The sequence below is a fragment of the Canis lupus genome, chromosome 12 (genome assembly GCF_003254725.2).
Source record: "Canis lupus dingo isolate Sandy chromosome 12, ASM325472v2, whole genome shotgun sequence".
Lineage (NCBI taxonomy): Eukaryota > Metazoa > Chordata > Mammalia > Carnivora > Canidae > Canis > Canis lupus.
The window spans coordinates 24,587,720-24,603,323 of NC_064254.1; the positions used below are offsets into that span (position 1 = coordinate 24,587,720).

Genomic DNA, 15,604 nt, shown 5'->3' on the forward strand with positions numbered 1-15,604 from the left:
TTTTAAACGAGGGGAAGGGCAGAGGGACAGAGAGAATCTTTTTTTATTTTATTTTTATTTTTATTTTTATTTTTTTTAATTTACAATAGTCACAGAGAGAGAGAGAGAGAGAGAGAGGCAGAGACACAGGCAGAGGGAGAAGCAGGCTCCATGCACTGGGAGCCCGACGTGGGATTTGATCCCGGGTCTCCAGGATCGCGCCCTGGGCCAAAGGCAGACGCCAAACCACTGCGCCACCCAGGGATCCCAAGAGAGAGAATCTTAGGTGAAGCTCAATCTCACAACCCCTAGATCATGACCTGAGCTGAAATCAAGAGTCGGACGCTTAACTTTCCCTAAATTGTCAAATTTATGTGTGTAGAGTTGTTTGTTACATTATCCTTTTGAGTCTGCAGAGTACAGAGTGACATTCCTTAATTTATTCCTAATATTGGTAATTTGCATCCTCTCTTTTTTTCTGTCAATTTTATTGATTTTGAAAGAATTTTTTTGTGTAATTTTTCCTATTTTTCTGTTTTTAATTTCAGTGATTTCTGCATACTTACATGATTTCTATCCTTTGCTTTGGGTTTATTTTGTTCTTTTTCTAGTTTCTTGAGGTGAGGGCTTAAATTATTGATTTTGAGACTTCCCTTCTTTTCTAAGGTAAACATTTAATACTATAAATTTTCACTCTTAGCACTACATTAGCTATGTTCCACAAATTTTCACATTTCTTATTTTCATTTAATTCAATTTTGTTTTTTAAGAAAATGTCTTTTGAGTTTTTCTTTGGCCCACCAGTTCTTTAGAAGTCTGTGTTTTTAGTTTGCAAATATTTGTAGATTTTCCTGTTATCTTTCTATTACTGATTTCTAGTTTGATTGCATTATGGTCCCATTATTTTGTTTGATGAGGTTTGTCTTATGGCCTAGAATCTGTTTTATCTTGGTATATATTTAGTGGGTACTTAAAAGAAGTATATTCTGGAGCGCCTGGATGGCTCAGTCAGTTGAGTGTCTGACTCTTGATTTTGGCAAAGGTCATCATCTCAAAGTCATGAGATCAAGCCCCAAGATAGGCTCTGAGCAGAGTCTGATTGAGATTCTTTCTTCCTTTTTTCCCCTCCCCTGGTCGCACTCTTTCTCTCCCTCTCAATAAATAAATAAAATCTTTGAAAGAAAAAAGTAAATTATGCAGTTGTATGCACAGTTATATAAATGCCAGTTAGATTCTGGTAGTTTTATTGTGTTATTAGACTTTCATTTTGTTTTATTGTAGTGTTTTGGGTTTTTGTTAGATTTTTAAGTTTATTCATATTGAGAAATAGAGAGCATGAGAGAGCAGGAGTGGAGGGGAAGGGTCGGTGGAGAAGTAGACGGCCTGCTGAGCAGGGAGCTTGATGTGGGGCTGGATCTCAGGGCCCTAAGATCATGACCTGAGCCAAAAGCGGATGCTCATAACTGAGCCACCAGGTGCCCCTTTTTTTTTTTTTAAATTTATGATAGTCACACAGAGAGAGAGAGAGGGAGAGGCAGAGACACAGGCAGAGGAGAAGCAGGCTCCGTGCACCGGGAGCCCGACGTGGGATTCGATCCCGGGTCTCCAGGATCGCGCCCTGGGCCAAAGGCAGGCAGTAAACCTCTGCGCCACCCAGGGATCCCCAGGTGCCCTTATTATAGTGTTTTTGAATCTATCTCTTTGTGTACCTTCTTTAGTGTTTGCTCTAGGTATTATACTACATACACTACATATATGTAATTTATCACAGTCTCTTGGTGACAGCGTTTTATCAGTATAAGTGAAGCATAGAAATCTTTCCTCTCTTGGGGCACCTGGGTGGCTCAGTCGGTTAAGCGTCTGCCTTTGGCTCAGATCGTGATCTTGGAATCCCAGGATTGAGACCCACATTGGGCTCCCTGCTCAGCGGGGAGTCTGCTTCTCCCTCTAACCCTCCCCCCCTCAACGCATGTACTCTCTCTCTCTCAAATAAAATCTTAAAATCTTATTCTCTTTACATTCCTTTATTCTCTCCCATTTATAATTAATTATGCTAAATATTTTCTCTACACATATTGAAAACCATACTATTGTGTTTGAGTCCAACATAATTTAGAACACTCAAGAGAAATCTATTGTATTTACCTGTATTTTTTATTCTATCACATTCTTCTTGTCATTCTGATATTCTACTTTTTTTAATACATCATTTAGTTATGTTTGAGGTGGAGACCTAGAACCTATACTTTAACAAATCTTCCTAGATGATTCTTATGATTGTGCAAGTTTGTGAAGCACTAAGGACAATTACTGAGACTCCACGGGGAGCAGGAAGGAATGTTCTTCATGTTTCAGACTTGTTTTGTGTAGTGGTTGTTTAGATGGGTTTTTCAGTTAAGGGAGTTGAAATATAATATTATAACATATAATAGTAGTCAGGAACTTAACTAGTAATTTTCTAAGAAATATGAAGAAATTGACTTTGTTCTTTTCAATCTAAAATGCAAGCAGTACACATTGCATTACTTTAATTATATGAATAACTGTAACTAGTCTGAAACTAAAGAAAGAACGTATGGTATAAGATTATTTATAAAGGAGTCATTGTAACCTGAACAGTAAAGCACTGTAAAAGTCCAATGCTGTCATACAGTTGTGTATTATTATGTAAGTCTTTCTTTGGGGTATTTTTCTAGGGATATTAATTATTACCTGTGAGGTTGAAAAGGCAGTTTCCTTAGATTTTGTATTTGTTGCCCATATGGTGGTAACTGTGGAGGATTTATTACATTGTGTAGAACGAAACTACCATTTTTTGAAAGCTTAGTTTTCCCTATGCTAAGTGTGCTTTTTTTCTTTTTAAAGATTTTATTTATTTATTCATGAGACACACACACACACACACACACACACACACAGAAGGAGAGGGAGAGAGGCAGAGACACAGGCAGAGGGAGAAGCAGGCTCCCTGCAGGGAGCCTGATGTGGGATTCATCCCATCCTGGGACCCCAGGATCATGGCCTGGGCCAAAGGCAGGCGCTAAACAGCTCAGCCACCCAGGTGTCCCTTTGCTAAGTGCTTTTTATATGTACCACTGATTAACAATCTTTTGAGGTAAATATCCTTTAGTAAACTGAAGCATAAAGAGGCTAGCCAGCAACTTCACTAAAATTGCAGAACTAGTAAGTGGCAGCTGTATTAGACCTCAATTCTAACACCCCAGTCTTAGTCTCATTAAAAGGTAGAACTATACAACTACACATTTATTAATATCTGGATGTCATACATTGTGCTATTTTTCAGGCTTCAAAAATGAATGATGTTCTTGTTCCTTCTTTAGAAGAATTTACATGTTGGGATCCCTGGGTGGGCTCAGTGGTTTAGCGCCGCCTTCAGCCCAGGGTGTGATCCTGGAGACCTGGGATTGAGTCCTGCGTCCTGCTCTCTGCATGGAGCCTGCTTCTCCCTCTGCCTGTGTCTCTGCCTCTCTCTCTCTCTCTCTCTCTCTCTCGCTGTATGTGTGTGTGTGTCTTTCATGAATAAATAGTAAATAAATCTTAAAAAAAAAAAAAGAATTTACATGATCTAAACAGGGTGGTAAGAGGACCTCCATCATGGAGACAAATTCTTGCAATATAATTATTTCTTCATAAAACATTATAATTTATTTTGTACAATTTTTGGGGTTCCTGGGTGGCTCAGTCATTTAAGTGTCTGGCTCTTGGTTTTGGCTCAGGTCATGATCTTGGCGCTGTGGAATACAGCTCCATGTCACGCTATGCCCTCAGCTGGGAGTTTGCTTGAGATTCCCTCCCTATCCCTCTATCCCTCCCCTTGCCCCTTGCTCATGTATTCTCTTCTTGCTCAAATAAATAGATAAATCTTTAAAATTATAATATTTTATATACTTTTTATTTTATGAAAAATCATTTCATTTTAAACTACAGATTTGAGAAGATCTGATCACCTGGAATTAAAGTTGGTTCAGAAACCTTTTCAACTGCAAAAATGTTGGAGGAAGATATGGAAGTGGCCATCAAGATGGTGGTTGTAGGGAATGGAGCAGTTGGAAAATCAAGTATGATACAGCGATATTGCAAAGGCATTTTTACAAAAGACTACAAGAAAACCATTGGAGTTGATTTTTTGGAGCGACAAATCCAGTATGTACTTGGCCATTTTATCCCTTCAGTTTTGATTTCTGAACTGTATCCCAGGCTTTCATTGGAATAATTCTAATTACAGTATAGTCCAAGGTTAGGAGTCAGGTGGCCGTGGCTAATGGATCAGTTGGTGGTGGTTTTCAAATACTCATTCCTGTGTTTGTCTTTTTTTTCTTTTCTCTTTAATGTTTTAAGTTTTTATTTAAATTCTAGTTAGTTAACATATTCCTGTGTGTATCTTTATCCTTCTGTCTTTTTCTTGCCTTTCATCTGTTTTCCCCTCATCATTTCCCCCTTTTTTATACTCTCCTCCTGACCCTTTCTATCTCCTGTTTATCTGTTTTATATATATTGGTGGCATCTCACATACTTCTTAACCACAAACCAATGCTTGACTCTAATGAGATTTCTGTCCACTACAAGCACAACTTGGAGATTTTGTAGGTTCAGTTCCAGACCACTGCAATAAAGTGAGTCAAATGAATTTTTTGGTTTCCCAGTACATGTAAAAGTTATGTTTACATTATACTGTAGTCTATTAAGTCTGTGGTAGTCTAAAAAAAATGATGTACATATTTTCATTTAAAAATATACTTTCTTGGGCAGCCCGGGTGGCTTAGCGGTTTAGCGCCGCCTTCAGCCCAGGTGTGATCCTGGAGACCTGGAATTGAGTCCCATGTTGAGCTCCCTGCACGGAGCCTGCTTCTCCCTCTACCTGTGTTTCTGCCTCTCTCTCTCTCTCTCTCTCATGAATAAATAAATCTTAAAATAAAATAAGATTTGCTAAGAAATACAAATAAAATAAAATATGATTTGCTAAGAAATACAAATCATTCTCTGATCTTTCACTGAGCCTTAATCTTTTTGCTGGTGGAGGGTCTTACCTCAATGTTGATGGTTTCTGACTGATGATCAGGGTGGTGGTTGCTGAAGGTTGGGGTAGGTGTGGCTATTTTTAAATATAAAACAGTGAAGTTTGCCTCATTGATTCACCGTACCTTTCAGGAATGATTTCTCTATAGCACGTGATGCCATCTGATGGCATTTTACCCACAGTAGAACGTTATTCAAAACTGGAGTCAGGGCAGCCCGGGTGGCTCAGCGGTTTAGTGCTGCCTTCAGCCTGGGTTGTGATCCTGGAGACCCGGGATCGAGTCCCACATCAGGCTCCCTATGGGGAGCCTGCTTCTCCCTCTGCCTGTGTCTCTGCCTCTCTCTCTCATGCTCTGTGTCTCTCATGAATAAATAAATAAATAATATTTAAAAAACAAAACAAAATTGGAGTCAATTCTCTCAAACCTTATTGAATTACTATTTGTATACCTGAAATTAATGCATCACTGTATGATAAATATACTGGGATTAAAATTAAAAACTTAAAAAAAAACTCTCAAACCCTGCTGCTACTTTATCAACTAACTTTATTTAACATTCTAAGTCCTTTATTGTCATTTCAACAGTCTGCACAGCATCTTCACCAGGAGTAGGTTCCATGCAAGAAACCACTTTCATAATAATTCATCTGTTCAAGCTTTGTCACGAGCTTGCAGCAATTCAGTCACATTTTCAGACTCCACTTCTAATTCCACTTCTCTTGCTGTTTCTACCCATTCTACAGTTACTTCCTCCACGGAAGTCTTGAAACTCATCTATGGATGAGAGTGGAATCACTGTCTTCCAAAGTCTTGTTGATGTTGATATTTGACCTTCCTGTGAGTCACAAATGTTCTTAATGGCATGTAGAATGGTGACTCTTTCCTATAAAGTTTTCAGTTTACTTGGCCCACATTCATCAGAGAGATCACCATCTGTGACAGCTATAGCTTTACACAGTGTATTTCTTAAATACTAAGACTTGAAAGTCAAAATTACTTCTTTTTTTGAAAATTACTTCTTAATACATGGGTCACAGGATGGGTATTGAGTTAGCAGACCTGAAAACAACAATCTCATTGTACATCTCCATCAGAGCTCTTGGGTGACCAGCGCATTGTCAGTGAGCAGTCAAATTCTGAAGGAATTTTTGTTCTGAGCAGTAGGTCTCAACAGTGGGCTTAAAATATAAAGTATCTTGTAAATAGGTGTGCTGTCATCCAGGCCCTGTCCCATTAATAGAGCACAAGCAGAGTAAATTAGCATAATTCTTAAGGACTCTAAAATTTTCAGAATGGTGAATAAGCATTGGCTTCAACTTAAAGTCACCAGCTACACTGGCCCCTAACAAGGGAGTCAACCTGTCCTTTGAAGCTTTGAAGCCTGGCACAGACTTCTGTCTAGCTGCGAACATCCCGAGTAGCATCTCCTTCCAGTAGAAGGCTGTTTCATCCACACTAAAGCTCTGTGGTTTAGTGTAGTCACCTTTATTAATTCGCTTTGTTAGGTCTTCTGGGTAACCTCCTGTATAGCTTCTACAATAGCACCTACTGCTTCACCTTGTACTTTGATTGCAGAGGCAGCATCTTTCCATTAACTTCATGAACCAACCTATGCTAGCTTCAGACTTTTCTTCTGCAGCTTCCTCACCTCTCTCAGCTTTCATAGAATTGAGGAGAGTTCTAGGACCTTTCCCTCTGGTTTAAGCTTTGGTTTAAGGGAATGTGTGGCTGGTTTTCTCTTCCATCCAGATCACAGAAACTTCCTCCATACGGCAGTGAGGTTATTTTGCTTTTCTAATCTGTGTGTTCACTGGAGTAGCACATTTATTTGTTTATTAAAGTAATCTCTATTCCCAACTTGGGGCTTGAACTCAGACCCTGACATCGAGTCACATGCTCTATTGACTGAGCCAGCCAGGTTCCCCTGGAGTAGCGCTTTTAATTTTAAGAACTTTTCCTTTGCATTCACAACTTGGCTGTCTGGCACAAGGGACCTAGCTTTCAGCTTATCTCCACTTTCAGCATGCTTTCCTCACTATATTTAATCATTTCTAGCTTTTGATTTAAAGTGAGTGATGTGTGGCTCTTCCTTTCAGTTGAACACGTAGAGGCCACTGTAGGGTTATTAACTGGCTTAATTTCAGTATTATTGTATCTCAGGGAATAGGGAGACCCAAGAAAAGGGAGAGAGATGGGGGAATGGCTGGTTGGTGGAACAATGAGAGCACACATGACATTGATCCATTTAGTTTGCCATCTTAAATAGAAGCGGTTTGTGGCACCCCAAAACAATTACTAATGTAACATCAGAGATCACTAATCATAGGCTGCCTTAACAAATATGGTAATAATGAAAAAGTTTGAAATATTGTAAGAATTACCAAAATGTGGCACAGACACAAAGTACGCAGATGCTGTTAGAAAAATGGTGCTGATAGAATTGTTGAATGCAAGGTTGCCACAAACCTGCACTTTGTAAGAACAAAACAAAACAAACAAAAAACACAAAACAGTATCTGTGAAGCACAGTAAAGCAAAGACTTGTTTTATTTGGAAGGACAGTTACCTGTCTCTCAGAATAGTTTTCAGTATTACGGAATCCTAAGACTATCTAGAAGTTAGAGAATTGATAATTTGTTTTAAAGAAATAAGAGCAGATTTGGCAGGATTAAATACTCCAATGAAAAGGAAACCTTGGGATCCCTGGGTGGCGCAGCGGTTTAGCGCCTGCCTTTGGCCCAGGGCGCGATCCTGGAGACCCGGGATCAAATCCCACGTCGGGCTCCCGGTGTATGGAGCCTGCTTCTCCCTCTGCCTGTGTCTCTGCCTCTCTCTCTCTGTGTGACTATCATAAATGAATTAAAAAAAAAAAAAAGAAAAGGAAACCTTACTTCAGGAAATCCAGTTGGATCCTAAAACACATCAAAAGTAACAGTTTTTGTCATTAGTCCTATGAACTTTTAAAGATATTTTATTTTTTAATATAGTTGACATATAAAGTTATATTAGTTTCAACTATACAACAGAATGATTCAATTTCTCTATAGGTTATGCTGTATACACCACAAGTGTAGCTACATCTGTCACCCGTATAATGCTGTTGCAGTGTCATTGACTATATTCCCTATGCTGTACCTTTTATTCCTGTGACTTACTCATTCTATAACTAGAAGCCTATATCTCCCACTCCCCTCCACTTGTTTTGCCCATTCTTCCCCACCTCAAATGTATTTTAAATTGTAAGGACAGACTGACAGGTATTAAAGAAATAAGTACCATTAAACAAATCTGACTAGCCTGAGCAGTAGCATTAAAGATAATTATGTTCATTGTTTTAAAGATTGTTCAATTTCTAATTTGTATTCTGTTGCCCTCTTTTAAAATACTTCTGTGTTTATTTCCTTTCTCGGGTATTTTAAGAGGATTCATTTTAAGCCTTCATGGCATTCATTTTTGTATTTGTTATCTGAGCCAAATTAATATTTTAAATATATAGTTGATCCTTGTTATTTGTAGATTCCAAGTTTATCCTTCAAGGATACTATTGATTCTCATTATTTGTAGGCTCCATATTTGCAAATCCATTTACTTGCTAAAATTTCTGTGTAACCCTAGAGTCAGTAATCCCAGTGCTTTGGTAATCATTTGTGGATATGCACAGAGCAACAAATATTTACTACCCTATGTGCACACTCTCACCTTAGGTCAAACAAGGCAACCCTCTTCATTCTTTTTTCATCCCTCATACTACAAACAAGTATTTTCTCATGTCTATTTTTGTGCCATGCTTTTGTACTTTTTGTTGATGATGTCACTTTTAAAATAGCCCCTATGCATAGTGCTGTCTCGTTTTCTTAAGTACAAGAAGGCTGTGATGTGCCTTATAGAGAAAATACGTATGTTAGGTACACTTCATTTAGGCATGAGTTGCAGTGCTGTTGGCCTTGAGTTAGATGTTAGTGAATTAACACTATGTATTAAATAAGGTGTCTTTAAGCAGAACCATAAAAAAAAACAAGGTTACATGTTGACTCATTGGGGAAAATGTAACCAGGGCTCACATGATCCTAACCCTGTATTTCCCCTAGGAGCAATGTTTGAATATTTGATAATTCAGTGTTTGCAGTGACTTTATAGAACATAACTACCATGAATAAGACAATGGAATAGATGACAAAATAAATAAATTTTTAAGTTGTAGGGAACCAGGCTGCTTTTCGTTCCCTTGCTCCTTCCTTCTCTCCTTCCTTCTGTTCTCCGTGTTTTACTTCTTTCCTTTCTTATTCTTATGCTATCACTTGTGCACCAGAACCCATCAGAATGTTAGCAAGAGGAGAGCAATTACTAACCTGAGGGTATACCATTCTCAGTGATGCTAATGTTAGAGGCACCACTGTCTATGATCTGTTATTAAGGGGGAAACCATGACAGGTAAACGCAAATCATGTATAAAGTTAGAGCTTTGGGGGAATGTCTTTCCCCTTTTAGTTTCACTGCTGGTGTTGATAGCACCATTCAAGAGCACTCAGACTTTTTCGGAGTGAAACCAACAATGTCGAATTAAAACCTTCGAATGTGAAAAATAAAAATATGTACAAAGCTAAACATAGCTAAACATTTTCACATATGAAATAAATTCATCTCTTGTTTCAGAGTTAATGATGAAGATGTCAGACTAATGTTGTGGGATACAGCAGGTCAAGAGGAATTTGATGCAATAACAAAGGCCTACTATCGAGGTAAATTATGGGGTTTGTTGATTTGGGCATGTTCTTTTGGCTAAACAAAGAACTTCACTTTTTTTATTCAACGTAGAAGGGTTTCTTTTTAAGACTTAAATTAATTTCAAAGTATTTTTAAAAACCTCTTAGGCCATTGTTCTACTAATGATCTTGTTGAGTTGTAAATAATACTGTGTACTATAGATAGTTTGTCTCTGCCTTGGAATTATATGACTCACGTAGGCATTCCCTGTTCTAATCAGTTAGAAACTGTTCAATGCCTGTTTCTGACCACATGGAGATAACTCTATGGTTAGAGTGGAAACTAGCATGAAAAAGTAAAGTCCCTGCAAATAAGATGACAGTTTGCTATGACAGAGATTGCAGGGATAAAACCGTCTTGGTGCCCTAAGAGTTCAGAGAGGTGTGAGATACATGGGGTCAAATTCCTCAGGGAAAGCTGAAATTTCTAAATGGAACCTAAAGTTTCCATTACCATTTTCCTCTAAAAGTTTGTCCTTTTCTTTTGGAATTTATGACAGCATTTCCAGTATTTCTCCACCTTAATGCTAATTGTGATTGTAATGAGAACAAAGTAACTGAAAGCTTCATATTGTCCCATGTAGACTTAGACTTATAGACTGTTGATGCTTTTGAATATATATCTTGTTTTTTCCCCACTTTTGAAAATGTAGGATTTATGAAAACATAATTATGCTAATATATAAGCAACCAAAGAAGTTGCCTTTCTTTTTTTTTTTTTTTTTTTTAAATTATTTTATTTTATTTATTTATGATAGGCACACAGTGAGAGAGAGAGGCAGAGACATAGGCAGAGGGAGAAGCAGGCTCCATGCACTGGGAGCCCGACGTGGGATTCGATCCCGGGTCTCCAGGATCACGCCCTGGGCCAAAGGCAGGCGCTAAACCACTGCGCCACCCAGGGATCCCAGAAGTTGCCTTTCTCACTCAGTACCGGGGAGACTTGACTTCCACTGCCTACTCTAAGAAGTCATTCTGGTTCCATGTGAAATTTAAGAGAGATACACCTCTCAGGTGTCATTCTAATAATGCTACCACTGCTTCTCATTCTATTTACTGTATCCTTAAAGGCTCCCCAGGGGCAGTGGTTTTGACTGTTGCTCTCCTGTAGATGCTAGTTTGGGTCTTGAGCACCTGTAACATGATATGAGGCAGGAATTATGTTCTGATGGCCCAAAGCTCTTTGATTAGATGACATTTTTATCAATTTTATGAGCAGTGACACTATTGACTAGCAGGCCAAAAATGATCTGTATTTTTGAGTAAAAATCATTTGTGTTTTCTTAGTGGGGTTATTACCACATTATCACCTCATTAACACAGAAAAAGAACAAACAAAAAACCTAGGTGGAAACATCAAAAAATAGTAGGAGGACATGAGATTTTCATTGTTTTTACCTAGTTTTTTTTCTCTAAATTCTCGGCATGAAATATATGTTCTTTTGTAAGGGGAAAAGATAGGTTGGGTTCTTTCTTTTTTTAATATTTTATTTATTCACTTGAGAGAGAGCAAGCACAAAGGGGAGGGGCAGAGGAAGGGGGACAAGCAGACTCCTGCTGAGCAGGGAGCCTGAAGACAAGGAAGGACAAAGACGTGGGGCCAAAAGATCCCAGGACCCAGAGATCACAACCTGAGCTGAAGGCAGCTGCTTAACTGACTGAGCCCATCCAGCTGCCCCTTGGTTCTTCCTTTTTAAGCTTTTGACAATTTGATGTAGCAGTATTACTTAACCAGTGTGGTTATTTTTGGAGAACATATTTACCATTATTTATCTCTGATCCATAAAAGCAAACTGTGGGGGATCCCTGGGTGGCTCAGCTGTTTGGCACTTGCCTTTGGCCTAGGGCGCGATCCTGGAGTCCCAGGATGGAGTCCCACGTTGGGCTCCAGGCATGGAGCCTGCTTCTCCCTCTGCCTGTGTCTCTGACTCTGTCTCTCTCTCTCTATGTCTATCATAAATAAATAAATAAATCTTTTTAAAAAAAAGGGGGAGGGCAGCCCCGGTGGCTCAGCGGTTTAGCGCCGCCTACAGCTCAGGGCGTGAACCTGGAGACCCAGGATCGAGTCCCACGTCAGGCTCCCTGCATGGAGCCTGCTTCTCCCTCTGCCTGTGTCTCTGCCTCTCTCTCTCTCTCCTCTTTGTGTATTCTCATAAATAAATAAATAAAATCTTTAAAAAAAAAATTTAAAAAAAGAGCAAACTGTGTTAGTCTATAATTATCCCAAAATAAAGTTTAACTTGAAAAAAGACCAAACTGGTCAAATGTCAAAAATGATTTGGTTTGCATATAAATAAAAAGGAGAAAATGTTGGAATGTACAGTAACTAGTTATCACTTGGGTCCTTGATTTAAAAAAAAAAAAGACCAGGTAGCTAAAAATATTTTTATTTCCTCTGTAGTTAAGGAATTAATGCTTTCTTAAGTTTTATCCCATGAGACTATGTTCAACGTTATTATCTTTTAATTTTTAAAATTTAACTCATCTGGCTTGTTGTGTACTTCTTGTTTGGTACTTTTTAGGTGTCTACCAATCAAAGATTCTCCTTATAATATCTACAAAAAGCATTCTTTGCCAGAAAATAAAAAAAGGACCCATGATTGTTAGTATTTACTTATCTTAATTTACTGTGGATGATGTTTAAACTCTTTTCCGCTTTCACTTAGACTGAAATGCTTCAAGCAGGTTTGGTTTCCCTACACTTAACAGTTTAACTTAAAGTGATTTTAAGCATATAAAGATATCTCTTAAAAACTTTTCTAGAAATGTAATTTTTTTAATCAACCATGTTAAAATGGCAAAGAGCATAGGATACTAAGACAAGTCTTAAGATTTAACTTCTTTTTCTAAGCTATAATAATAAACATCACATCTAAATGAATAAAGGAATGAACAGTAGCAATTATACATAAATTTGAGAAATAGCATATTGAATATTCTTACATGTTTTCCTTTGGGGTTCTATCAATGCTTTTTTTTTCTATTTATTCATAAGATACAGACAGAGGCAGAGGGAGAAGCAGGCTTCCCACCAGGAGCCCAATGTGGGACTCAATCCAGGGACTCCCGGGGTCATGCCCTGAGCCAAAGGCAGATGCTCCACCACTGAGCATCCAGGTGTCCCTATCAGAATGCTTTTGGTTATTGAGAACAGAAAAGCAACTTCAAACTAACATAAACTACAAAAGTGGAAATAGCATAGCTTTTAGTTATGGTTTGTTTTTACTGTAACTTCATTGATTCTCCTGAGTTGACTGTCTCCCTGAATTGACTCTCTCTCCCTCTGGTGATTTTCCTCTTGGTTGTGAGATTGCTACCATCAGCAATGGAAGCCACATGCTTTGTTCACATCCTTGGTGGGGGGTGGGGGGGGAGTTAATTTCTACAACAATGGATTAAAAGTCCTCAGCTTTTATCTGATTAGATCACCTTTGACCAGATCAGTGTAAGTAGTTAGAAGAATGTGATTACCCTAATTGGCTTGATGCACTTAGGGCCTACTACCCCAGAGCAGAGGATAGATTCAGCCTGCCTAAACCATACGGCTACTATACAGTGAGGCAGGTGTGTTCTCTTGGAGGGAGGGAAATTGGATGCCAGCTAGACAACCAGGTAGTCATCGGGTACTAGTATAGATTAAAATATGATGATATAGGGGCAGCCTGGGTGGCTCAGCGGTTTAGTGCCGCCTTCAGCCTGGAGTGGATCCTGGCGACCTGGGATCGAGTCCCACGTTGGGCTCCCTGTGTGGGGCCTGCTTCTGCCTCTCTCTCTGTGTCTGTCCTGAATAAATGAATAAAATCTTAAAAAAAAAAAAAAAGGACTTAACTGATTTATATTCTAAAAATGTATTATTCAAAATATATAAAAGTCTTAAAAATGTATATTTAAAGAAGAAAAATTTTATTATAATTCACTTAAAAGAGACCTATCATATAAAAACCCATCGTGTAAAGGTATACTTATATTCTTAGAATGTTGCATTAATTGTATAGTGAGACATGTTGAAATGGCTTTGTAAAGAACAGAGCACAGATCACATTAGGAACCCTTTTGGGATCCCAAATGACTTCTCTTAAACTCTTAAGAAGTCCACCGTAGGCAGTAGAAACCATACTTAATACAGAAAGTTACATACAATATAAAGCATTTTCATTATACTTTTTTACTGATTTGTTTCTAAGAAAAAAAATTAAGATTTTATTTATTTATTCATGAGGGACACAGAGAGAGAGGGACAGGCAGAGGGAGAAGCAGGCTCCATGCAGGGAGCCCAGGGTGGGACTCGACTCCAGATCCCAGGATCTCGCCCTGAGCCACCCAGGTGTCCCGAAAAAAATGTTTTTGACTAACAATATATAGAAATGAGGTTATGGACTTGAGATCTGATATCTGAGATTATACTCATAAATAGAAGGAAACATTTTTTTAAGTACTTTCTTTCACAAACATAAGTGAATATAAATTGTTGGAAATGGAATGGCTCTGGACAAGAAGCTATTTAGAGGTTTCCGTTATAATGCAAAAATTAAGGAACAACAGAATTAGACTATGTACGTCCCTTAGATTTGTTTTGAAATTATGTGAGTGTGGAATCTGTGATAGATTGGTTCATTAAATAATTTGTGTGCTTCACATTAAATAGAGTGTCAACAAAAATAATAGACTGGCATTTAAAATCCAGAATAGCAACTATAATAGTATATAAAGCCTTGTGTTTCTGATTGGCCTGTTCTTCCTAAATTATATGCTGTGTTGTATAGACCAGTGTTTTTTAAGCTATAATGTGCACAGGAATCCCCTAGAGAGCTTGTTAAAATGCAGTCTCTAATTCAGTAGATCGGTGAGTGGCTCTAATATTCTGCATTTCTGCAACCTTCCAGATGACCCTGATGCTGCTGGTCCTCAGCCACACTTGTAAGTCTAGAAACTATCTTTTAGGGTCTTTCAGTGATTTGAGGACAGAATTACTCTCTACACGTTATATGTTTTGAGGAATATTTTCTGAATTGCTTTCAGAAATAGTAACTTTTTTTGAAAGGTCATATTAATTAGAAATAAATATTTGCTAATGGTGATCTTATACACAAGACTTTATTCAGATCTCTGTATTTCTGATGTGTGGATAAGAGGAGTAGTTTGTTAATTATTAAAAGTGATTCTTTTGTGAGTGGTTTACTATTATCCACGATGACAAAGTAACTTCTAATGATGTGATTATTAAGAGTAGGTAGTTTTGAAGGAATATTGAATAGTAGGAAAATAAAGGTCTTTTTAAAATACATGGATAGAAAACAGTGGATGCCTTTAAATATCAAGGGTGTGGGATATGTCCAAATGACTGCAACAGAGAAATTAAAACATTGTTAACATTTTTTTAAACTTTATTAACTTTCTTAAAGATGACTGGTACCAACACAGAACTGCAGGTCAAAGGAAGAAAAAGGATAACAGTATAGGATCATTTTTCTTTCTTTTTTTTAGGATCATTTTTCAATTAAGAATATTCATGGTAAAAAAAAAAAAAAAGAATATTCATGGTAGGGGATGCCTGGGTGGCACAGCGGTTAAGCATCTGCCTTCAGCTTGGGGCATGGTCCTGGAATCCCGGGATTGACTTCCACATCGGGCTCCCTGGTTGGAGCCTGCTTCTCCCTCTGCCTGTGTATCTGCCTCTCTCTCTCTCTCCTGTGTCTCTCATGAATGAATAAATAAAATCTTAAAAAAAAAAAAAAAAAAAGAATATTCATGGTAGTTATGTTGAACAGGGCTCATGAAGTTAACCAAAATTCCACTTTTGTTTTTGTTTCTCACCATCCTTTG

General features: G+C 38.1%; 1 protein-coding gene across 6 annotated transcripts in view; it reads left to right on the forward strand.

Annotated features, from left to right (window-relative positions):
- Positions 1-15,604, forward strand: part of RAB23 (RAB23, member RAS oncogene family) — a 75,127-nt gene that overhangs the window by 5,632 nt on the left and 53,891 nt on the right. For all 6 annotated transcript variants that reach the window (XR_007401200.1, XR_003124847.3, XR_003124846.3 and 3 more), the window contains exons 2-3: positions 3,928-4,143; positions 9,672-9,757. Coding sequence is in view for 2 of the 6 variants with exons in the window: in XM_025419132.3 (XP_025274917.1) it covers positions 3,989-4,143; positions 9,672-9,757 (241 nt within the window). In the remaining 4 variants the exon portion in view is untranslated. The remainder of the gene's footprint in view (positions 1-3,927; positions 4,144-9,671; positions 9,758-15,604) is intronic.